Source organism: Ovis aries, chromosome 21, assembly GCF_016772045.2.
Source record: "Ovis aries strain OAR_USU_Benz2616 breed Rambouillet chromosome 21, ARS-UI_Ramb_v3.0, whole genome shotgun sequence".
NCBI lineage: Eukaryota > Metazoa > Chordata > Mammalia > Artiodactyla > Bovidae > Ovis > Ovis aries.
Genome location: NC_056074.1, coordinates 10,889,073 through 10,915,938, shown reverse-complemented (window position 1 = coordinate 10,915,938; position 26,866 = coordinate 10,889,073). Strand labels below are relative to the sequence as shown.

At 38.5% G+C, this 26,866-nt stretch overlaps 1 protein-coding gene across 37 annotated transcripts in view; it reads right to left on the bottom strand.

Moving 5' to 3' along the window:
• Positions 1 to 26,866, bottom strand: part of DLG2 (discs large MAGUK scaffold protein 2) — a 2,369,976-nt gene that overhangs the window by 914,444 nt on the left and 1,428,666 nt on the right. For 4 of the 37 annotated variants that reach the window (XM_042238128.2, XM_042238131.2, XM_060403932.1 and 1 more), the window contains exon 1: positions 738 to 867. The exons of the other annotated variants lie outside the window; for them this stretch is intronic. In XM_042238128.2, coding sequence (XP_042094062.1) covers positions 738 to 842 — 105 coding nt within the window. In that variant the 5' untranslated portion in view covers positions 843 to 867. Of the gene's footprint in view, positions 1 to 737; positions 868 to 26,866 lie in introns of those variants that run through there. 37 annotated transcript variants of the gene reach the window in all.

Sequence of the window (26,866 nt, the reverse complement as noted above, 5' to 3'; positions counted from 1 at the left end):
AAGATCTACTTAAAGAATCACGTATTTCTATATTCTTCTTGCAGGTCCCATTCACCCTACCTCAGCCTATCAAATGTAGCCAGCCTGTGCTGGTTTGATCATTATAAGCACAGACATTGTATCTGCAGTGGAGAACACAATGACACTCACTTATTAATGCACCTTATGGGTCTATGCACTTTCAAAATATAAATCTCTAAACCATCTTTACAAATCTCTAAGTAGAGTATCACTACTTTTCTAAAGGAACAAACACACTTTTCAGGGAGAGGCTTTATGGTAGATTTTACTTGGCTAAGCAAAGAATCAGAATATAAAACTAACTTTTGGCTTCCTGATCTAAGTATCAAACCCACTGCAAAAAGATATTCAAGCCATTCTAAGTGCATTTGGGGGAACCAGCCAGGAAATACATACTGTAGACTGTTTCAAATGTTAATATGAAGAATATCAATCTTGCGCCCTTTTTCTACTACTTGTTACTATTAGAAACTCTCTTCAGTAGGGTAAGTTTCCCTGGACCACTGTTCATTTTTCTCACCGATCAATAATTAACCCTTTAATCATTCAGATTTCATACAGAGCAAAAAAAAGATATTTTTTCTCAAACAAGAACTACAAAGAAGATACCACATCTTTAAATGCATAGAATATATGCATTTTACCTATAGCTATAAAGCAAGAAATAGCAGGAAAGTGAAAGAGTCTCTAGGAAAATAAAAGGAAATGTCCCTTACCGGAATAAATGCATGCTGCATAGCTTGTTCACATTGTTTTAAAGAAGCAATAGTATCCCACAGAAGCTGATAATTTTCAGCCCGAGAAGCACTTGGCCGCTGCATGGCGAAAGCTAGTAACACTCAAACTGAGCTCAAAGAACCCAGTTGAAGAAGGAAGGGAGAGAAAAAAAAAAAAAAAAAAAAAACCCTGCAGATCTGTTACATAAACTTCTTAATTAGATCTGCTACACAAACTGCTATCTTAAGACTTTCAAAAAAAAGTTAATCAGAACATTTCTTTTGGGGGATAACTGGGCATGACTTGAACAGAGACAGATGTTTTCATTGGGAAGGATTTTCGTTCCCACACTTGTGAAAAGCAATCCCATCAGTGTTGCCCTGTCTTTACACGGATCTGGCGAAACTGCACATACCATAAGTGTGTGGGGGGAAAGAAGTAGGAGGGAGAGAAATGTAAAAAAAAAAATATTTCCACCAGAGGATTTGGGTGGCAGGCCCCGGAGGCAGAATTTGAATAGCTTGTGAAAAGTAGTAAAATTAAAGGGAGTGGGGTGTACACACACACACACACACACACACACACACACACACACAGGCAGGTGTCTACACTTGTCTGCTCTGTGTGAAATACATGCCTTCTCACAGTGTCATTTAATATGTCCAATTTTTATCTCAGTTTAGCTATGATCTAGATGTGATATATTTTTCATCTATAGGTTATTACTGCCTTTATTAACTGCAGTTATTTTTCTAGGGTTATTTCTAAAAACTAGCTAGAAAATCTTTGAGTACAACAGGAGTCAATAATTTATCTTAAAATCCAAGAGTAATTAGAAGACCTTTCTATTGTTTCATATGTTAGGTAAAAGGCACATTTAGTTCTTCTTCTAGGTAGAATTTACATAAACAATGCCAGGAAAAGCAAACCTTCAAATATTCCAGGGACCTGCAAGTGGGCTACACATCACTGGAATATATTAATTCAAAAGAAGTTGCTTGCACACTTTAGCAAAAAGGTATGTAGGCAGGCTCAATCATTCAGTTGTGTCCAACTTTTTGCAACACCCCTCCTCCCTGGACTATAGCCCCCCAGGATCCTCCCTCCATGGAATTTTCCAGGCAAGAATACTGGCGTGGGTAGCCATTCTCTTCTCCAGGGGATCTTCCTGACCCAGGGATCGAATTGGCACCTTCTGCATTGGCAGGCAGGTTCTTTACCACTGAGCCACCTGGGAAGCCCAGCAAAAGGTGTAAGTTGAACCTAAGTAAAAACTGAACAACAGCATAGAGCAACATACTTTGAATGTTCCTTCCCTTAAGACAGGAGCCCACAAGGTAAGGTGCGGCTCCACTAGCCCTTAGACTGTGAGATCATTGAGGCAAGGGATAATGCACCTTGTAAGGCACTAAGCACTTTCAAGTTCCAAAGGAATTTATGTTCTCAGGACTAATACACAGCCAACAATGGGGATATCTATTCATGTCTTTTTAGGAGTAAGGGGTAAGCTGAGGGCAATACATAGCCTGATGAGTAACTTGTGCTTTTAATTGACCTAGAAAATCCAAGGAGTGTAAAACAAGGTACAAATTGTAGAAAACAGCGTGATAACATAAATGAAGGATTTTTGGCTGTATTATTTTTAGAAGAGCTGCATGATTTGGGTTACCTAGATTTTCTGCATCGGTACCCTGGTGATGGTGGGTGAGTTCATACTAATGACCTTGCTGTGTGCGAGTCTCAAAGGCAAAGTTTGCCTCTTATCTCATTTATTTTTCAATTCTGAACTGAAGGAATTGCAGGTAGAACTGATCTTTCAAAATTTCTACCTGGGCTAATTTGCAAGGAGGCTGCTTTTCCTTAATATTTCATGAGTACACACCAGAAGGCTCCTGCCATTAGACAATTTGTTTCTAGGTATCAATTCTAGCAACCTTCTCTTCCCCCATTCATGGTGTTCTTCTGTTCAGCTCACACCCACAGGCCCTCCTCCGCTGGCCCTATACTCTCCCATCTGCCCCAGCCACATGCTCCTTCCTCGTACAGTCGACCAGCCAGCCCCCAGCTCCCAGAAAGCGCTCCTTCACTAGCAGGTATGTGTGTTTCCGATCAAACAAGAGGAAAATAAAAGTTGTTTTCTAAGTGGCCCTCCAAAATATGCTTTCCGAATACCTTGAACAAATATTCATCGTTACTCCAGACCTCAGTCTCTGGGTCTTCTGTCCTGCCTTGGACTTCTACCTAGTGTTCATCAGATTCCTTCTTGCATTTTTCATTTAAGCAGCATCGTTTAAAAGATTCTTCTTTCCTTACTCGTTGGCCAAAAGGTAGAGAATCCACAGTCTGCATGTAGAAACTCTACATGAAAAACCCTCTCGGAATCATGCATTCATTCACTTATTGATCCAAGACGTATATCAAGTATCTCCCATGAGCTACATTTTTTCACTGTATTATGGGCAAATCGATATATCAGATGTTGATTTTTGTTTTTAAGGAGCTTAGAGTTTAATTGAAAGGATGATACATGGGCACAAATAACAAAAAAGACAAGTTAAAAAAGGGCAGGTGTCATAGAAGAGCTGGTATAAACTATTTATAAAATAATGAAAAAGAAAAATTACATCAACTAGGAAAATTAGGGAAAATTAGGGCAGCTTCATAGAGGATTTAGCACTTGGCTAGAGATTGAAGTTAGGGTATAATTTGGACTTGCAGAGATAGGTTCCTCAAGAAGAAGAGCTAGAATAAAGGGTCAGAGTGAGAAAGATCATTACTAGTTGTTTTAGGGAAAAAAAGAAAAAACATGACCCCAAGGCTCAGATGATAAGAATCCACTTGCAATGCAAGAGACCTGACTTGGATCCCCGAGTCAGGAAGATCCCTTGGAGAAGAGCATGGCAACCCACTCAAGTATTTTTGCCTGGAGAATTCCATGGACAGAGGAGCCTTGTGGGCTATAGTACATGGGGTCACGAAAAGTCAGACACAACTGAGCAACTAACACTTTGGCTATTTCATGATTGTTATTGGAGTCAAGTAACAATTATTGAATACAATTATTATTCTTGAATAAAATGTCAGTAGCTTCCTGTTGTTAATGCTAATCAATCTTAGCTTTAACCAATTCTTAGAGCATCAGTGTGCATGAATTCAGTGAAACTAACCTCAAGAGAGAGTAAATGTCATATATTTATTCCTTACTCTTTAAGATAGGAATATTGATCTCCTTTGGAGGGTTTAGGGACTTCCCTGGTGGCTCAGACGGTAAAGCATCTGTCTACAATGCGGGAGACCTGGGTTCAGTCCCTGGGTTGGGAAGATTCCCTGGAGAAGGAAATGGCAATTCACTCCAGTACTATTGCCTGGAAAATCCCATGGACAGAGGAGCCTGGTAGGCTACAGTCCATGGGGTTGCAAAGACTCGGACACGACTGAGCGACTTCACTTCACTTGGAGGGTTTAGGGGGCTCAGTCATTTCAGTCATATTGCTTTTTTGTTTATTCAGTACATATATCATGTTTTTTACTCATACCCAATCACTTCTGTAAGTTCTAAACTCTATTACCTTCGATATTCAAGTGGAGTCCACCATGAGTCTTAACCTGATCTAATGTTTGATGTAATTCAATTTGGCGCAGTTTAACAAACATTTATTGAGCTCTACTATGTGCTAAGTAAGCACTAAGATAAAAAGATAAATATTATATAATGTCAATTCTCTACTTATTTCCAACTGCCCCTCAGTATGCATTTACCTCTGCCCACAGAGTAGAATGTTATACATATTTTCTTCTTGTGAGCACAATGCCTGATATGTAATGGCTACTATTTTCTGTTAAATCCTCAGTCACTAGGCCATATGTCCATAATATTGAAATACCTCTAAATTAGACTAACGGACTCAGAATGTTAAAAGTACTGTTTATCTGGTCGTATTGCCATGCTCAAACAGGTCTGTATTTGAAAGCTTTCTGCTGGGACTGGCTTAAATATAACTTCGTGACAACAGAAATGGAGCAATGATTTACATTCCTATCTGAAAAAAAAACTGAACAAAATATATGAAACAATGAGTCAAATATGGACAGAGAAGAAACATCAGTGAACTCTGGGAGATAGGAAACAAACAAGATAAGTCCTGTGACTGCCCCATTGACTACCTTGAATGTCTAGGCCACATCACAGAAAAATGGGATCCAGTTGGAACCCAGTGAAATTGCTGAATTGAGGATACAGAAATGGTTTTCTGTAGAAAACAAAGCAATAGGGGAAATAGACAAATTCATAATTATAATTGAAGTTTTCAATATACTGCTCTGAATAATTAATATACTAAGCAGTTACTGTCTATAAGGATATGTAAAACCTTTATGAAACCATCCATCAATTTAGGCTAATATACCTTTAAAAAACCTGGACTTCCCCGGTGGCTCAGCAGTTAAAAAATCCACCTGCAGACACTGTGGGTTCAATCCCTGGGTCAGGAAGGTTCCCTGGAGGAGGACATGGCAACCCACTATAGTAATCTTACCTGGAGAGTCCTATGGACAGAGGAGCCTGGAGGGCTACAGTCCATTAGGGTCGCAAAGAGTCAGACATGACTGAAGTGACTGAGTATGCAACTTTAAAAACACATTCCACCCTACAACACCAATCTTCACAGTGCTCATGGAACATTTACCAAGACAGAGCATATTCTGAGCCATAGATCAAATTATAATAAATTTAAAAGAATTCAGGCCAAAGAAAATATATTCTCTTACCATAGTAAAATTATTTCAACAACAGAACAATTTCTGAAAATTCCCAAAATATTTGACAAGCAAATAACACACTTTTAAATTACCTACTGGCCAAAGAAGAAATCAAAAGTAAGTGAGAATGCATTTTGAACTGAATGAAATAAAACTACAATGTATCAACATTTTTGGATGCCCTTAAAGCAGTACTTAAGGAAAGAAGAACTATACAGAAAAAAGATCTTCATGACCCAGATAATCAAGATGGTGTGATCACTTACCTAGAGCCAGATATCCTGGAATGAGAAGTCAAGGGGGCATTAGGAAGCATCACTATGAACAAAGCTAGTAGAAGTGATAGAATTCCAGCTGAGCTATTTCAAATTCTAAAAGATGATGCTGTGAAAGTGCTGCATTCCATATGCAAGCAAATTTGGAAACTCAGCAGTGGCCACAGGACTGGAAAAGGTCAGTTTTCATTCCAATCCCAAAGAAAGGCAATGACAAAGAATGTTCAAACTACCACACAATTGCACTCATCTCACACGCTAGCAAAGTAATGCTCAAAATTCTCCAAGCCAGGCTTCAACAGTACGTGAACCATGAACTTCCAGATGTTAAAGCTGGACTTAGAAAAGGCAGAGGAACCAGAGATCAAATTGCCAACATCCACTGGATCATGGAAAAAGCAAGAGAGTTCCAAAAAAACATCTACTTCTGCTTTATTGATTATGCCAAAACCTTTGACTGTTTGGATCACAACAAACTGTGGAAAATTCTGAAAGAGATGGGCATACCAGACCACCTGACCTGCCTCCTGAGAAATCTGTATGCAGGTCAAGAAGCAACAGTTAGAACTGGACATGGAACAACAGACTGGTTCCAAATAGGAAAAGGAGTACGTCAAGGCTGTATGCTGTCACCCTGCTTATTTAACTTATATGTAGAGTACATCATGCAAAATGCCAGGCTGGATGAAGCACAAGCTGGAATCAAGACTGCTGGGAGAAATATCAATAACCCCAGATACTCAGATGACATCACCCTTATGGCAGAAAGCAAAGAGGAACTAAAGAGCCTCTTGATGAATGTGAAAGAGTAGAGTGAAAAAGTTGGCTTAAAACTCCACATTCAAACTACTAAGATCATGGCACCCAGGCCCATTACTTCATGGCAAATAGATGGGGAAACAATGGAAACAGTGACAGACTTTATTTTGGGGGGGGCTCCAAAATCACTGTAGATAGTGACTGCAGCCATAAAATTAAAAGATGCTTGTTCCTTGGAAGAAAAGCTATGACCAACCTAGACAGCATATTAAAAAGCAGAGACATTACTCTGCCAACAAAGGTCCATCTAGTCAGGGCTATGGTTTTCCCAGTAGTCGTGTGTGGATTGAGAGTGGTACTACAAAGAAAGCTGAGCATCAAAGAACTGATGCTTTTGAACTGCGGTGTTGGAGAAGACTCTTGAGCCTCCTTTAGACTACAAGGAGATCCAACCAGTCAATCCTAAAGAAAATTAGTCCTGAATATTGATTGGAAGGACTGATGTTGAAGCTGAAACTCCCACACTTTGGCCAGTTGATGCAAAGAACTGACTCATTGGAAAAGGCACTGATGCTGGGAAAGACTGAAGTCAGGAGGAGAAGGGGATGATAGAGGATGAGATGACTGGATGGCATCACTGACTCGATGGACAAGAGTTTGAGCAAGCTCTCGGAGTTGGTAATGGACAGGGAAGACTGGCGTCCTGCAGTCCATGGGGTGGCAAATAGTCTGACATGACTGAGTTACTGAGCTGAACTGACTGAAGGAAATAATAGATTTTCTGTGGTAGCTTAGATAGTAAAGAATCTGCTTGCAATGCAAGAGACCTGAGTTTGATCCCTGGGTCAGGAAGACCCCCAGGAGAAGGGGATGGCTACCCAGTGCAGTATTTTTGCCTAGAGAATCCCATGGACAGAGGTGCCTGGCGTGCTAGTAGACAGGCTCACAAAGAATCATACATGCCTGAGCAACTAACACTATACATCACTAAACACTTGTATTTGAAAAGAAAGAAAGTCTTACATTAATGATCTCAGCTTACACCTTACTAAAATAAAAAAAGAATCTATCAAATTGAAGCCAAATAAGGCAGAATAAAAGGGAAAAATAGGAAAAAATAAAACTAACAGCTACTTCTTTGAGGGTATCAATACAATTGAAAACCTGTTAGCAAGACTAATGAAAAGAAGAAAAATTTTCAAGCTTAGAAATGAGTGTAGCATCACTACAGATCCTATGGCCTTGGAAGGTCTAATAAGGAAATCTTGGAAACAACTTTATACCAATATATTTGACCTCATATATGGAACAATTCCTTGAGAGTTTTAAGCTACTAAAGTTCACTCCAGAAAAATACGTAATCTAAATAGCCATGCCATATTCCTAACAAAGTTTTTATTTTTTAATTAAAAACTTAACCCCCAGGAAACTCCAGGACCAGATGCCTTCTGATGAATTCCATTTAAGAAAAAAAAAATTAATTCTACACAAATTTTTTCAGAGAACTGAAGAGGAAAAAAAATACAAGTTGCCTTTTTTTTTTGAGGCCATCAATAGCTTGGTACCAAACTAGATGAAAGTATTAGAAGAAAAGCAAATATTCACATGCCCTCATTGTTGCTTTGTTGCTCCATCATATCTGACATTTTTGCTACAACATGGACTGTATTCCACCAGGCTCCTCTGTCCATGGGATTTCCCAGGCAAGAATACTGGAGTGGGTTGCCATTTCCTTCACCAGGGGACCTTCCTGACCCAGGGATTGAACCCACATTTCCTGCTTGAAAGGCCTGTTCTTTGCCACTGAGCCACCAGGGAAGACCATGCCCTTGTTAATATACATGAAAAAAAATTCTAAACAAATTTTAGCAAATTGAATCCAATAACATATAAAGGGAGTAATATATCATAATCAAGTAGGTTTAACCCTTAAAAATGACCTAATATAATTCACCATATTACAAACATCTAAAGAAAAGAAAAAGAAAGGAAAAAATCCCTGTGCTCAATAGGCACAAAGAAAACACTTTGCAAAAACCAATATCAATTCCTGGTTAAGGAAAGGAAAAAAATATCTCAGGACAAAATAAGGATGCCCCTTCTTACTATTTCTGTTCAGCATTCTAGAAGGTTCTAGACAGTTAAACAGGTCAAGAAAAAATGTTGGAAAAGAAAAAAATAAAAGTATCTTTCTTTACTTTTGACATAACTGTCTATGTAGAAAATCTGGAATCTAAACTTCAGAATTTATAAGTGAGCTTAGCAAAACTGCAGAACATAAGATCAGTATACAGCAACCAATTTATTTCTCTTTACCAGCAATAAATAAATGAAGAATAAAACGATAATACTATTTACCATAAGGTTATAAACATAAAAAACTTAGGGATACACTTTATAAAATATTTATAAGCCATGTGCACTGAAAACCACAAACCTTTCTTCAGTGAAATTAAAGACATACTAATGGAGAGACACATGAAGTTCCTGGGTAATAAGACTCAATATTGTTAAGATGTTATACACTGAAAATTATAGGTTCAGTACCATGCATACCCAATCAAAACCCCTACAAGGTTATCTGTTTGCTTATTTGTTTGTTTCAGAGAAACGTACAAGCTGATTCTAAACTCATAGGGAAAGCCAAAGAATCTAGACTAGCCAAAACAACTTTGAAAAAGAAGAATAAAATCAGAGAAACAATACTACCTGTTTTCTAGACTTATTGTACAGCTAAAGGTAATCAAACAACTCGGCACTCGTGAACAGATAAACAGATCAGTGGAATAGAATAGGTCTTTCCAAGTGACACCAGTGGTAAAGAAGCCACCTGCCAATGCAGGAGACAAAAGAGACTCAGATTTGATCCCTGGGTCGAGAAGATTCCCTGGAGGAGGAAATGACAACCCACTCCAGTATTCTTGCCTGGAGAATCCTATGGAGAGAGGATCCTGGAGGGCTACAGTCCATGGGGTAGCAAAGAGTCAGACACGATTGAAGCAACTTAGCATGTACACAACAGACTAGAAACTCCAGGAATCAACCCACACACCTGTAGCCAACTGATTTTCAACAAAGGTGCAAAGGCAATTCATTAAAGAAAAGGTAATCTTTTCAACAAATGTTGGCACAATAATTAGATACCCATATGCAAAATAACAAACTTTGATGTATACCTCTTACTACATAAAAACTCAAGATAGAATATAGAACTACATATAAAGCCTAAAATGGAACTTCTAAAACACAGAATATCTTTGTGATCTAAAGATATTTGATGTTAGATACACCACCAAAAGCACAACCATAAGAGAAAAATAATTGATGAATTGGACACTGACAAATGGAAATTTTCTGTTCCGTGAAACATTGTCAGGTGAATGAAAAGACAAGTCAGAAAATGCAAGCAAAGTTACAAACTATATATTTAATATAGGATCTGTTTCTAAAATATATGAGGAACTCTCAAAGCTAATAATAAAAGAGTCAAAAATGAGCAAAGCATTTTAATAGACACCATAAATGAAGATATATATGTCTCAAATGAGCCTGTGAAAGAGTAACACTATTATTAGAGAAATAAAAATACTCCCACACTCCAATTAGAAGGAATAATACTAAAAAAAAAACCCAACTGACCATATCAATGATTCATTAAGATGTATAATATTAGACTCCTCATATACTGCTGGTGGGAATATGAATGGTTTCACGGGTTCTTAAAAAGTTAAACACGTACCTTCTAAGATTTATCCATTCTACTACTCCTAGATATTTATCCAAGACAAATGAAAGTATATGCTGATTTGAAGGCTTGTATAAAAACATTTATAGCAGCCTTATTTGTAATAGTAAAAAACTGGAAACAAGTGAGTGGGTAAATAAATTGTTATATATCCAAACAATGGAATGATATTCAGCACCAAAACGGAATAAACTATTGATACCCACAACACATGGGTGAATCTCAAAATAGTCATGTTGAATGAAAGAAGCAGAAAGGACATATACTGCATGGTCCCATTTATACAGACTGTAAGAAATGTTGGCTAACCTATAGGGATGGCAAGGAGAGACTGCTGATGGGGAGGTACGATGGGCAGAGGGAGGGAGTGGGCTGGAGGCATTACAAAGAGGTATGAAGAAACTTCTGAGGGTGAAGGATATGTTCATTATCATAAGTGGATAGTTTCATATGTCAAAACACCAATTTGTAGATCTTAAATATGCACAGTTCATTGAATATCAATTAGACATCATTGAAGCTATTTTGAAAATTTCCTTAAAAAGTTCCTAGAAAAATAACCAGAAAGTCTCACTTTCCTGGGCTTTATCCAAAGTAATGATTTCTGTTAGCATTTAATGTTATAATCTGATAGGTTGATCCATCTCCCTAGGGTGGGGAGGTGGTTAGAAAGCACTGACTTTCCTGCAGGAAGGAAAGCAAAGAATATGAAAAAGTTCAACCAGAGGAAAGGGCTGAGATATCATATCCAGGAGCTTTACTCTTAGCTATGATTCTTGCCCTGATTAGCAGCAAGAACTTGGTTCTGTCATTTTGCTTTGACAAGCTCCAATCACTCATCTAAAAATACAGAAGTTAGACTCAATCATCCTCAAATGTCCTTCAGAGGCTCTAATTCAGTGATTTATGGATAGACTTTAATCCTCAATAATCTCCTTTTTTCTCTCAACTAAGAATTTATAAGTATGGCCTTAAACTAAAAATATCCCATGTGATTTTGAAATGTGCATTATCGCCCTTGCTGATAATCTTTTTAGAAAGAGAGTAAACTCTTGAGGGTGGGCCCCTTCATCTTAAAATTTCTGGTTTTCTCTTCTCATAATATTTCAAGTTCAGAGCCTACATTGTAATAATGATATTGTGATTGCTATTAAAATTATAAGGATAGAAAACTACTATCATACTTCCCAGGAAACTACTTTCCCATGCAGCAGCCATCTTATTTCCATGAAGATATTATTTTCAATTTACAGATACAGAAATAGGACCACAGAAGCTACCATTAGCTTGCTTCACCACATACCAACCACACAACCTTGGACAAGATCCTTAGTTTCTCTTTGCTTCTGTTGCTTCTCTGTAAATTTGAGATTATAACAGCACTTGTCTCATAGGATTGTTGAGGATTAAATGAGTTAATATTTGTAAAACTTTAGATTGGAGACTAGCACACAGTTATCACTATTTTTCTTTGAGAAATTAATTTCACTTTAATGTATTAATAAGTAAGCATTAAATAGTTAAGTATGGACAGAGAAGTCTGGCGGCTTATAGTCCATGGGGTCGCAAAGAGTTGCACAGACTGAGTGACTAACACTAACTAGCTAACGTAATAAAGAAGCAAGATCTAAGATAAATTCATATCTTTTGGTTCTCTGTTTAACATGCATTTGACCAGTGATCAGTAAATATTTATGTACTTTCAGATTTGTCTTTCCTGATTACCATCACACCCCAGTCTAAGTGTGTATCCCCCTAATGTTCATTCTCCCTATCTTAATTTGGAATATATTTATTATTTTTTAATTTCTAGTTTCCCCAACTAAACTGTAGGATCAGAAGAGAGAAGCCAATGGATAGTTAGTGCCTGCACGGTGTCTGGAACCACATAGAGTCTTTCAGTGTTCATTTGATACTATTTTTATTACTAGGGCCTAAAATAGATAAAAGTGTATGAAAACTTCAGAAACATATGTTAGTATATTTATCCAGATCTTCAGTGTTTCCAAAGATCTCTGGTGAGTTTGGCCATGGCTCTTATCAAAAGCTCGTATGTGACTGACTCATGTTCTCCTCTTTAAGGAAAAGTGGCATTTTTTTTTTTGATGGGGTAACAGTCATATGACTTTAACAAAATAAAAGAGAACATGAATTTATACTGTATGCAACAGTATTCCAGAGGGCATGACATGACCTGTGGGATACCAAAATTCATAGAGAACTGTGCTATATATTTGATCAGTCAATATATTTCTTATATGCTTAAGAGATGCAAGCGATTGTGATTAAGTGCTACTCGATACACTGAGCAGTCTTCGGAATCATAGTAGTACTGTTAGTCACTATATCTTGTCCGACTCTCTGCGACCCAATGGACTGTAGCCCGCCAGATTCCTCTGTTCTTGGGATTCTCCAGGCAAGAATACTGGAGTGAGTTGCCATTCCTTTCTCCAGGGGATCTTCCCGACCGGGGGATTGAAGCTGGGTCTCCGGCTTCCCTGGTGGCTCAGAGGATAAAGCATCTGCCTGCAATGCAGGAGGCCTGGGTTTGATCCCTGGGTTGGGAAGATCCCCTGGAGAAGGAAATGGAAATCCACTCCAGTATTCTTGCCGGGAGAATCCCATGGACAGAGGAGCCTGGCGGGCTACAGTCCACGGGGTCACAAAGAGTCGGAGACGACTGAGCAACTTCACTTTCACTCCTGCATCGCAATCAGATTCATTACCATCTGAGCTACACGGGAAGCTCTCGGAATCATAAGCCCAGGTCTATAAGGGGCAGAAAGCAGAGGATCCCAGAGAAACTGACTGAAGCCGGCAGGACACCATGTCTTGTCTGAACATAGTTCTACCAAATGCTAGGTCACAGCATGTAAACCTCAGGCCAGTGTTAAAGCTAGGACTAACCCGGATAGAAATACGGGGCAGGTCAAATCTGTCTTCCTCATCTTTGCCCACTTCAAGAGCCCTCAGCCCTTCTCCTCTGGACTCTCCTGACAGAAGGAAAGCTATACAAACTCATTTATAGGACATAAATACTTCACTGTAACCAACAAAGACCCAGTGTAAAGAACAGGGCACTCTGCTCAGTATTATATAATGACCTAAATAATAGATCGATGTATATGTATAACTGAGTCACTTTACACCTGAAAGTAACACAACCTTGTAAGCACATAAACTCCAGTATAAATAAAAAGTTTAAAAAAAAAGAATTTACTGTCTTCCCCAATTGCTTTTCTGTCTCTTTTTGAGAGCAAGTGTCAATTTTATCTATTTCTATACCCCCAGATCCAATCACGTTACTTATATAACATAGGTGTATTCCCTTGTGGCTCAGCTGGTAAAGAATCTGCCTGCAGTATGGGAGACCTGGGTTTGATCCCTGGGCTCGGAAGATCCCCTGGAGAAGAGAAAGGCTACCCACTCCAATATTCTGGCCTGGAGAATTCCATGGACTGTATAGTCCATGAGGTCACAAAGAATCAGACATGACTGAGCGACTTTCACTTTCTTTCATATAACAATGTTACCTATATTACCTACATAGCATATAATAAAGGAGAGCAAAGGTTTGTTCAATAAAGGGATGGATGTTAAATATATGGATGGATGTTAACAGCATTGTACTTGATAATGACAGGAATTCCTTATACTTGTGAAGCATTTTTCTAGTGTGACAAAGCACTTTTGCAACTAGGAATTCTTTCATTCTACTTTTTACCCTCTCTTTCTTCACTCATTTAAATATTAGTCTGCCAATGGATATCTCATTTACATTCTTGGCCCAGATTTCTTTCCTGAATTGGATATCCTGCTGCCTGCTGGTCATCTCCACTCAAATATCTCACAGACATCTCAGACTAAACGCCTTCAAACTCTGAGCTCTTATCCTCCGTTCCTCCCCCTCAAATCTGATTCTCTTTCATTTACTTATCCGGTAAATCCCAGTCCTTCCACTCAGTTGCTCTAGACAGATGCCTTCATCTCAGGAGCCCACAGTATCCACTTCATCGTCACCCTCCTGGTCTAACCCTACTTTTCACCGATGTTATCTGATGCCATCTCCCCCGGCTCTGTGCCCCAGCCCCACGGGCCTGCTCCCAGTACTTAAAATGTGAGGGAGTGCCTTCTCATGTCAGTGCTAGCCACCCTGCCTCAAATCTTCTCCCACCTCTTCTCCAGAATTCTCTCCCAGTTATCCTTCAAGTCTCGGTTCCACTGTGCACTGCAGGAGGCTTAGCAGTCTCCCTGGCCTATACCCACCAGACACCAGCAGCATCCCTTCCCCTAGTTGTGACGACCAAATAGATCTCAAACCAAATAGATGCCAATTGTCTCCAGGGAGCCGAATTCATTTCCCCCATTACACGCTGATCAGAACATTCTGTCACTGATTTTTATGGAACCTAGTATGTAAATCTTTTGACTTCTAAATTACTGTTGGACCACCCCATTATGGATAGAGGAGTTCTTTATCATTCTATTACCTGGGCTGCCCTGGGGGCTCAGTGTTAAAGAACCTGCCTGCCAATGCAGGAGATGCAGGTTTGATCCCTGGGTTGAGAGGGTCCCGTGGAGGAGGAAGTGGCACCCCACTGCAGTATTCTTGACTGGAAAATCCCATGGACAGAAGAACCCGGTTGGTTACTTTCATGGGGTCACAAAAAAGTCAGACACGACCTAGCAACTACAAAACAACCACAACATGTAGTGTCTAGCATGAGATAGGTGCTTCATGAATGTATGTTGAATAAATGAATAAATTTGATTATTGCAAAAACCACACGACATATGGACAGCCAGCATTAACACAACCACTTTAAAGTGAGGTAAAAGATATGCTAAGTGGCTGAACAACAGGCAGGCAGAACACACTGTCAATAACTAGCTGATAGGGGACCGTTCTCAGTTCTTCTCAGCATGACCACTTTACTACCATCACCAGTGTTTTCAGCCTTCTCAGATTACTGGAACTCTCCCCCTTCTGAGGTCCCTGCAGCCCTGTGTCCTTGTAGTCTGTGCAGCATTAGCAGAGAGCCCCGCGCTGTCTCAAGGGCCGAAATGCTGAGGGCCTCCTGGTGGTTTCCAGTGATGCTTCACGACGACGCTTATTAAAAATCATGGCATATTAAATATAAGGGGGGGGGGTGCGGATAAGGTTTCTCCTGTTGTGATAGGAATGCAAGACGGAAAAAACATAACTCTCCTGAGTGAATTTGCTTTTATGGTACTCTTAGCCTTGTGGTCCACTCTAGTAAATAGCCTAGAAAAAACTAATCACATGACAGGTTAAGATACTCTGATCTTAATGAAAGCCTTGCCGAATAAACTAGAACATGAAGGATACTTGGTTAAAATTATCTTTTATTTCCAGGCTGCTTAAGTACAGCTAAGCAGAAAAATCTCCGTTGGAAAGAGAAATTCTTTTAAATTGCACTTTCAACATGCCTAATGTACTCCTATTTTCCAAGGTTTTGAAAAGCAGGATTTATACAGCGTGCGTGTATGCTAAGTTGATTCAGTCATGTCCAACTCTTTGCAACCCTATGGACTGCAGCCTGCTAGGTCCCTCTGTCCATGAGGTTCTCCAGGCAAGAATACTGGAGTGGGTAGCCATTCCCTTCTCTAGGGGATCTTCCTGACCCAGGGATCAAATTCAGGTTTCCTACATTGCAGGCAGATTCATTAACCTCTCAGCCACCAAAGAAACCCAACAGAAAATAAGCACCCAATAAATAATCATTAGCTATTATCTTTCTTCTTTGCCTAAACATATTTTTATTTCTGTGTATTTCTAAGCTCTGTCTATAAGTCAGATATTTATCATTTTAATAGTTCATAAGCATTTCAAGAACCTGATCTTCATTACATTTTCTTCATCATATAAGTACTTCTTTGATTCTTACAATAATCCTACAAGGCTGGGATGTTTGTGTCCATTTTACAGACAGGAAACTGAGACCAAGAATGACGTGCCTATGATTATACAATTTAGATAGTGACAGGGGCAGGGCTAAAGCACTGGTCTTCAAAATATTTTGCTCCATTAACACCATTATATATTTTTTTTTCTTTTTTTTTTTACTGATTCATTTTTGTCTCAACTCTTTTAAGATATCAAAATGGCCCTAAAGTAAAACTCCTTGGAAGTGTGTCTCCTCATTTTTCCCCTCTAATCAGTAAGTCTCCACTGAGTAGCAACTACATGTCTTAGTGTTTGCGTCTCTCTCTCCTTCCCTACCTTTTCCCATTCCTACCTTGTTTCTCTTTCTCCATTATCTTTACCCCTCTCCTTTTCTTTCCTTCATTTCTCTCTTTCTCTCTCTCTCACACACACACACACACACTCTCTCTCTCTCTCTCACACACACACTCAGAAATACCTTATTGGTCTATTTCACATGAACGGAGAGGGGAGTACTGACAATGCCTTTGAGGTTTCCAATTTACCTGATGAGATAACTGGGATCAGGTAAGAGCCAATAAGAGATAAGTTTGGATTATTAGGACAGGCAAGGTAGATGGAAAAGCAAAGGAATGGAGCTTGGATTAAAAAAAAAAATAGTATGGCGAGGAAGACAGTTCCTGATTATAGTAAAGCTTATAGGCAGGGAACAGCAAATAATAAAATAATCTTGCTGAAGAATGATGCATCGGTCTGTGTCTGTTGTATTAATTATTTACTGAGTAAATTTGGAGAAATTACTCAGTAAATAATTTTTACTCACCAAGCCTCAATTTTCCCCCTTGTAGATTGGGAATAATAACAATAACGAACAATAATCTTATCAGTCTCCTGGGATCATTGTGAGGATTGAGTGAATCACTTATATTTAACATTTCTTAGAACAGAGTGCTAAATAAATAACAGTAAATAAATGTTGGCTCTCACCAACATTATTATCATTACTATTAATATCAGGAATGTTATCAGGAAGGAGAAAGTACAGAAGGCTTCTTGGGGGTAAGGATGATAAATATCTGTTTGGTACTTTAGGCAATAAAAATATATAAGATAAGGATATTTATTATTGAAAGAATATTTACAGTTATTTGTTAAGAAACTGGAGGGATAAGTACTACAGCTACAGAGAGTTCAGATTGGATTTATGTGTAAGAACCAGGTGATTTGTGGCCAAAACAGGCAATAAATCCAAGTTTCAGAGTCATGAAAAGTATTTATTCTCATTGCTTATGAGGTTCAGGCCTATTCATTTCCAAATGAAGTTGTATATGGAACGATATTACATCAGTAGCAAAACCTCAAATTAAATGAACCAAATCATTTAAAATTAAACTATGAAGTCAAGACAGTGTCGAGTTAACTCTTCTAAAGTTGAAAGCCAATACCATCATCACCAATGGATTTCACCAAAATAAGCCTTGTAAATTTGATTTCACTGAACTATGTTGATGTGATCAAAGGTCAGTTAACCTGAGGATTGCAAACATTTACAGTGGGGTGAAAGTTGGTGACATTCAGTTTTATAAGCACTGAGACTTAAATATTATTCATGGGCAGAAATATAATGTCTTATGAACTTTACAAGCTCTTTTAAATCAGCAGTCTTTCCCCATAAAAAAGTCAAAAAGCAGGGCCCTTAATCATGTCAAGGCCTTCTGATGTCCTTCTACCCAGCAATAGTTTCATTTAAAAAACATTTCAATGAACATTAATTGAACAGAAACTGTCAACTTCCCTTTTATAATGAAAGGAAAACTGCTGTGATGAACAGTTTCTAATCATTATATCTAATTAAAAAGTTAATCCTTATGTTCCTCACTGGTAAGTCCTTTCAAATGTAACAAAAGAGCTGCCCTTTCAAAAACAGGCAACAGAAGCACAGTCATTAGGTGACATTACTTCTGTGGTAAAACTACAATCTTGGAATTAAAGAATGTTGGCCCAAGCTATTGTGATGGAATTAGGAAAGTTAGAGGAATCAACCAAACCTTGGACTTTATTGACCTATTTTCTTAATACAGAAAAATCCCATATTGTACCAACAGTGGGGAGCTGAAAAAAAAACCTGTGATTTAAGTCTTTTATACAATAGAGGAAAATGGGTTCTGCATCCCAGCTCATAAGGGAATATGATGTGACTCACTTTTTTAATATGAATAAAAGTAATCTTTCCAGGCCCGGAGTTAGGAGCAAATTATTCTTCTAAATAATTGAGCCTTTACTCTAAGGTCCAAACTCACAAGCAACCTTTTAATATCACCTTCCAACTTCCTGGAGCCCAGTGGAGAAGGAAGGAGAGAATCCTAGACAAATATGGGAGATGATGCATCCACACGTGACTGCCTCACTTGTGTAATGAGTAAGAAGAAGGGAAATGTTCGGAAAGCCTAAATGCAAACCACAGCATTAAGAGCAGATTGTGTTTATCGTTTCCTCTTCCGGTTGATATGCTTTAAGTATTTTAGGGTGCTATGTGATGATCAAAGAAGGAAACTCTATTTCAAACTGCCATGTTTCTGGATGGTCAACAGGCAACAGGGAATGGTAACCAAATCTATAACTTAGCAAGGCATTTTATAAGGGGGCTTGCTGCTTTTCATTAACAAGGATCAGCAAGATCAATCTGAGCCACTGAGTTTACTCATTCTCATAATATGCAAGGCAGCCTCTAGCCTTTTACAAAACAGTCTTTGCTAAAGGCTGAGTATCTGCAGCTCTGAAATAAGTAAATACTCTTAAATGTTAACTCAATTATGGCCTTCACTGAGCAAAGAGAACAATCTTCCTAATGGATCATACTCTTCCTTCCTAAGTTCTTTCCACATTTTTGCCTCTCAGGGAAAGAAGTGACAGAAGAGGGAACAAATCCTTTTCTGTAAAATGTTCTTTCATATAGGAACCTTTTAGATTTTATCGACAGCCTTCTTTCTGCCTTCACTTGTTTTTATGAGAGGCAAATACTGTGTACTAAAAAGGAGTGCGAAATGTAAAGCCCTTGCTCTATTCCTTACAAGGTGTGTATAACCAAAACTAAGCCCTTTGACTGTTTCTGAGCCTTTCTTTTCTCTACTTGTAAAGAAATATAAATCTGTAAAATAGAAACAATAATCCTTGTTAGACCAGGAATCTTAGGGATTCAAATAAAAAGAATATGGAAAAGCTTTGGAAACATAGGGATGATTATTTTCTTGTGTGAAGGCAAGAAAAAGGGATTTAGCATTTACTGAACATCCACCAAACACCAGGTACAGCACTAAGCTTCCTCTCTACCAGGTCTTTTAGTAAAGTAACCTCATGATAGAGACTTTCCTGGTGGCTCAGATGGTAAAGAATCTGCCTGCAGTGCGGGAGACCGGGTTCAATTCCTGGGTTCAAAAGATCCCCTGGAGGAAGGCATGGCAACCCACTCCAGTCTTTTTGCCTGGAGAATCCCCAAGGACAGAGCAGCTTGGCGGTCTAGTCCATGGGGTTGCGGAGAGTCGGACACGACTGAGTGACTAGGCACACAGAGCACGTGATACAGGCATTGTACCCACTGAACAGGCAAATAACTGAAGTTGGGGAGAGACTGCGTAACCCATCTAGGATGTCAGAAGTTGGTATTTATAGAGACAGAAGTCAGTTTTGTCTCTCTCTAAAGGTAGTGCTCAGCTTCCAGAAAGCGAGAATTATGCTTTTGGTAACACAGTGTAAAAATGCAAGTTTTGAGAGTGAGTCAGCAAAAGCTTGATTCTAAGGCTGCCACTCCATCAGTGTTGCCATGGGTAAGTTGCTTACATTCTCTCTAAAGTTTTGTTGTCTCATCTGAAAATGGGGAAAATGAGTAACTAACTGACATAGTTGTTGATGAAGACTTCTAGAAAAAATGCATACTTAGCCAGATACTCTTTGGCACATGGTTAGCATTCAGTATACACTGGTTATTATTGTCCTATCACTGAACAAAAAATTGCTAGCAATCAGTTAAGTAAATGATCCAGGAAAATCTCATAGTTCTTATAATTGACTCTGAGTATTCTGAAGATGAGGTAGATTTTATCATACACAACTGAACGTTGACTAAAATGACTGGAAGTCAGCTGGTGAGCTCAGATATATATATATCAAAGACATAAATACAATAAGATATATGGGGGAAAGACAAAAATATTTTTTAAAAATACAGAATTAATGAGATCAAGATAAAAAGAAAGGATACTGCCAAATAAGACTCCATGGGCAATGCACAAATTTTAAAATTAAATATATCGATACATAGCTAACCTGTAGGATAGCTACCTGGGCCACCCATTCATATGTCATGTAATTTACATTATATATTCTAAAGGATACAGGGCCTAACATCTCCTCGGTGAAAACATTAAACATGTCAATATTAAAATGTCAACTTGTAAAGGATACAGGGCATAACATCTCCTTGGTGAAAATATTAAACATGTCAATATTAAAATGTCAACTTGTAAACACATACTCCACCTTATCTCTTTAAAAACTTCTTGTAAAAGGCTTAAAAAAACACATGAGTTTAAGTTTTTGTTCTCATGTAATGACATTTATATCTGTTTAATTTATATTCTGAATTATATTCATCAGTTTACAGATGACCCAAAGATCAGGGAAGTATAAGGGCTCATCTAAGTACAACAAGCCAACTTGGGGTTGAATACAGCCTCCATGGAGAGTTAGGCAAAGTCCTTCTATGAACTGCTTTCTTTACCTGCAAAATGAAAGTAGGATCTTCAGTCTCTCAGGGTTGTTAAACAAATCAGATGACTTAATAGGGACACATTTCCATCCCAGTGGTCACTGAAGTAAGTCATTTTCACTTAGTTTCCTTGTAAGTATTTTAGGAAATATCTCTGTTTATTAAGTGCCACAAGGTTCTAAACTCACTCTGTATTGATGAGGCATAATACAGCTCCTGCCTTTCAGGATTTCACAGAAGAGCTAATCATTTCACTAAACTGACATCCTATATTATAATGAAGGGACTATGGAGTGCAGAGGAAAAGAACGTGCTTAAGTTGGTTAGCGGGTTGAGGGAGATATGGAATAAGCAGGCCAGGGAAACCTATAGACAAAAAGAAGTATCACTGAAGCTGGATGTGCAGGGTAGCTGGAATTCCATAGAAAGACAAGGAAGCAAAAGATTTCCCAGGCTCAGATGAATGGTTTCAAGTGGGAAGACTTCCCCAGTGTAATGTTTTGGGTCTCTTTCTCCATCCCTACAATGAGAAGAAAGTCTTCTGCAGGTGAAGGTTGCAACAAGGAACTGGGTGTGGCGAGCTCACTCCTTCCTCTTGGGAGCTGGCCGTGCTGCAGGAGCCTTGCATTCTCTCTTGCTGTAAGATAAGCTTAGCAAGGCAGACTGTGCCTCTACAGAAGCTGGCAGTTTGGAGTCAATTCACTTTACTGCCTGCCACAGCCATTTCCTCACATCTAGTTCTTATCAATAATAAACTTGAGGAACTTCCCTGGTAGTCCAGTGGCTAAGACTCCATGCTCCCAATGCATTAGGTTCCAATGCATTGACCAGGTTCAATCCCTGGTCAGGGAACTAGACCCCATGAGCTGCAACCAAGGCCCGGTGCAGCCAAATAAATAAATAAATGTTAAAAAGATAGTAATACATTTTATTTTAAAAAATTCTCTATTAGAACCTGGAACCTCTACATTATCTGGTTTTAATCTTCAAATTTTTAAGAGGTGGTGCCTAATTTTTAATTAGGCATCCTCAAACTTGACAGCAAATGACATTTAGAAATGAGATTATGAAATGAATTCAAAATGTGACAGTGTTTTTCTCAGGAGAATAATGTACTTAGGAGGGTAAATGGAAGAGAAATTCATTTTAAGGTTTCAAGTTGGCCAGTAAGTGGGTTATGGGGCTTCTCTCTCACTCTAAGGAATTTGGACTCTACCCCATGAGCAGCGTGGTGCCATTGAAGCGGAGAAATGACAAGGCATTTTGTGGGAGGAGGGGGTATTAGACATATTCTGGCAGCTTGAAGTGGATGGATTTTATGATGCATTGGAGCCTGGTAAGATACTTGTGAATAGATTTAGTCCCTGATCCACTATTGACTGCTAAATTCCCTTAGAATCTAAGAAATGTAAGACAAAAGACCAATATACCTTACTCTGAAATCCCAATTTTAGAACATCATAAATGCCCAGGATTGGGGGTGGGGGGGGGGGAGGTGGCAGGCAGGGATTGATGGGGAAGAAGCTGCACATAATGAGAGTTCCAGTAAGAGGGATGCACTCAAGCTCAGCTGCTGCTGAAATGAAGAGATGATTGTGTGAACAATCTAGAACTCATCAGAAATAATCACACCTAATTTAAAAAACATTGTCTAAAAGACAAGCCAAATTTCACCAATCATGCAATAGTTAGATATTCTGCAGAATAAAAAGGATACAAACCTCCTGTAAAATACCACCTTCTCCCTCCCTCTCTGTACTACCATCCTCCAAGAACAAGAATATGCCATAATAACACCTATGTATCAGACTAGGATATAAAGGGTTCAGGAAAGATAAGACACGGCATGATTCATCTAATGATGTAACCCTGTAACCAGATAGGAGGCGAGTTCTAGTGGAGAGAGAGACGGACTGAAAAATCACAGCTGCCTGCCTAACTCTGATCCAGGTTCATCTTGCTAAACCAGCACTCTGTTTTTAATTTGTTGAGTAATAGGGGTTATATCTTAAAGTTACTATGCATAAGCAAAAATGGGGAACTTGAGCTAGCTTTTTGAAGAACATCACTTAGAAATAAGAGATGAAACATAAGAATGCAATATCATATTTCTTTCTTCAGCAATTATTTATTAAGGACTTACTGGATGTCATCTATTGTCTTGGGACAAGCGACAGACAGATCCATCTCCTGGTCAGAACACTTGCAGCAGCCACACTGGACCCTAAAGCTTGGGAGTTAGGGTTACCCTTAAATCATCTTCAACTGTCATCCAAGTTTCAAAGGAGACTAAAAAGCTGTCCTCATTCCAGAATTTGACACCTGTACTCCCATTATAGAACTATGAAGTCTTAAGAAGTTTAAAAAAAATTATACCATTTTCAGAGTATCCATAAGTAAACTAACTTAAAAACTACACTGTTCCTACTTCATTCTCAAACCTATTAAATTTGCAGAAATCCATAATCATTATGTTTTGAGCTATGCAGTGACCTAAGTCAGTTTAGTTTTCTGACAACTTCATGCTTACCAGCTTCTCATAAATCAAGTCAACATCAACAATTGCAGGATTACATATGAATTTGTAGAGAACAACCAAGGGAGTGATCTTTCAGAGTCAGACCTGACTTCCAACCATAAATCTGGTATTTGTTAAATGTATGAACTATAGCAAGTTACTTTGCTTCTAAAGTCCATTTCTTCATATATAAGATGGGAACGAGGTGATCTACATTCCTGCATTAATTTGAAGGTTAAATTAAAATAATGGTATATAAAAAATGCTTTACAAATGCTTTAACTATTATAATGATTTATTGTAACTATGTCATTTCCATGAAGCACATGGCAACACTGAATACCAGGGCTATCAGAGAAACTAGAGATTTAGGCCGATACTTTTTCCTTCTAATTCATGGCTGACGGTGCTAATTTTTACCGTATTCTTTTCTGAGGAGGTCTCATGTAATCCCACCATCCTTAGCACCATGGTCCATATGACCATCATGAATCAATCTGAGTGTATACAGTCAAATGCATTAGTCATTTCTTTAAAATCCATTCTAACTTCCTCTAATTGACAGGTAGACCCTAAGATTCTGACACTTGGCTAGGGTGTGATTCAGAGAGTCCAGCATAGCCTTGCTACTAGTACCCAAGCCTCCTGGTTTCCAGTTTTGTATTTTTCCACTGCAGCAGACTCCCTCATTTTTCTGAGTTATGAAATTCAAGCATGAGTCCAAATTGGAAGAGACAGATCACTTAACATAGCCTGTCACAATGTGATTTCTGCTAAGGTATGAATTAAACCGTGGCCCTTGCAATATACAGTTAAACTGATCTGAAACAAAGAACTGTTTAGGAGACTGCTCATGAACTCTTATCAAGGCCAAGGCTGTATGGAGTCAGCAACACAGCAATTTTAGTGATGAGATAATGGACACTGGCAGGTTGCTGCCATGATAGCTACAGGCATCTCATGATAAGAGGACATTTTCAGATACTACAGAATATGATTTACCAGTTTCTAGTGGGTTGACTATTTCTATTGGATTCCTTCAGTTTTAAGTAACAATAAAAGACATTTTTCATTTTTGCCAAGAACTTTATTGAACAACGAATTCACCGAAGGAATGAAATTTTTGGCCCACCTAATACATCAATTTAGTCAATGAGTCTGGAATGTACAAAGAGAATATCCTTTGAAATTCCCAGTGGCTGAAATTAATTCCTCAAAATAAAACTCACAGGTTACTGTTTTGAAATCAAACTGAGGCTTAAAGGAAGAGTAACTCTTAGAAAAATGTTTTATTTTTCAAAATCACTTTGGAATTAGCAACATAACCAGCATCAACTCTTAAAGATTCAGAATGAAGACATGCCTATGACGATATTTTGTTATTTGAAGTTTAACGGTAAGAAGCTGAGACAACATTCCATTTTAAATGGTCTCAATAGCCTATATCATTTCTCCTTCATATTCGGGGCAATTTCTAATAAACCCAATAAGTGGTGTTTCAGGGGTATTTTCATGATTTCATAGTTCAAATGAAAAGTAAGAAACAAAAGGGGACAAGGAGACCATATGCTTCAACCATACACTCTACAAAATGAAAATACTTCTCATTAGGGCCAAATGATTATTTTTTTCCCTTGGTATCTCATCTAAACTCTCTTTATCTGATGACCCTCTTAAATTATTTCATCATCCAATGTATTCAATCCCAAAATTAAATCCCAAATATTTTTCTCATGAAATTAGTAGAGGGCGGTCAAGATCAGAACTGAAGAGGGAGAAGAGGGTCAAGATCAGCTGTTCGGTGGGCCGTGATCTATCAATTTGTGATCAATATCTGGGGACTTTCTTAAGATAGCCTTGCAATTTCTGAATTAAATATGAGGTAAATTATGCTCCTCCTAATAAGATCAAAACTCAGCCACGCAAGGTAACATTAAAGGAATGAAAGAACACTCAGGCCGGCAGAACTGATAACCATATTATCCACTCTAAAGAAAATCTTATCACCCAGAAGTTTGAGAGAAGCTTTGGGGTCAAGATGGAAAGCAAAAAAAAGGGGGGGCAGGACAGAGAGTTAAGCTTCGTTCATCAATCTAGGACCTTATGATGTGGGAAGGAGTCTGAACATTTGAGTTCAAATACTTACTGAATACTGAAGATGGCTTGACCTTCCCCAAGGAAAGAAGTCCAGCACCCTTGAAAGTTACCCTTGAAGCCTTTTATTTTTCTCATCTGCCTCCTTTTGTTGTATTCTGCCTCAAGTATACCGACACTAGTTAATCCACATTTTTGTTCTACACCCAAAATAGATCCCCAACCCCTACAGTGGACCCACAGCCAGTCAAGCCGTGGTAAATCTCTCCTTTGGAAATACTATTCTACAGCTTTCTAACTAGTGCCCCTCCCTTCCCTAGCTCATCTCACTATGTACACTAGATGGTGTCATGTCTTTATTTAAGATAAGCCAATGGCTTCTTGTTGAGCTTTGAATAAAATTCAGATTCACTCCCATAGTCTCCAAAGTCCATACGACCCGGCTTTACCTCCAACTTCCATCCCTGCCCTTTCTCCTCCCCGTGTTCTCTTCTCTCCACACTCACCTTCTTCTGTTGCAGGAACATATCAAACTTGTTCCTACCATAGTGTCCTTGAACATGCTATTATTTTATTTGTAACACCATGTGAAGATCACCATGACATTGTTCTTTGCTTTTTCAACTTTAAAATATCAACATGTTTCCTCCTTATTAAGGCTTTCCTTTGCTGTCTTATCTAAAGAAGCCCCACTTCCACCAACCCATCCTCCATATCACTTTGCCATAGTTTAACAGTATGCCACTGTATGAAGTAGTCTTTGTTTGCTTGTTAATTTTATTTATTTATCAACATAAGCTCCAAATCTTGCCAATTGTATTTCTCACTATATTTTCAACTTTCTAGAATAGGTCTGAGCATCAATAGATCAATAAATCTTTGGGAATGAATAAACAGATGGATTTTTATGAACATGGGTGTTTCAATTCATCTGACAATTATATTTTTCACTGTGATGATTTTCTTCATAATCTGATGTCATGTATAGTTTAGCCAATCTGAGTCAGCTTCTTAGTCCCAATTCCTTCTGGACACTTATCAGAATGGCTATCTGGGATTTAGGAGAGACAAACACAGGATCCAGGGACCTGATCACAGTATTTATTACCTAAAGAAGTACTTGTCCAGCATGTCTTGCCTAACACAACACTACTACTTCTTCGCCATTTTTTAAAGATATCATTCTTTCAGTTATTCAAAAAAATATGTCAGGCCCTATCCTAAGAGGCAGAAGTAAATAAGGCATAATTTGTATTCTCTCAAAGCTTCCAATATGGCAGATGAAACAGACAGTAAGAAATCACAA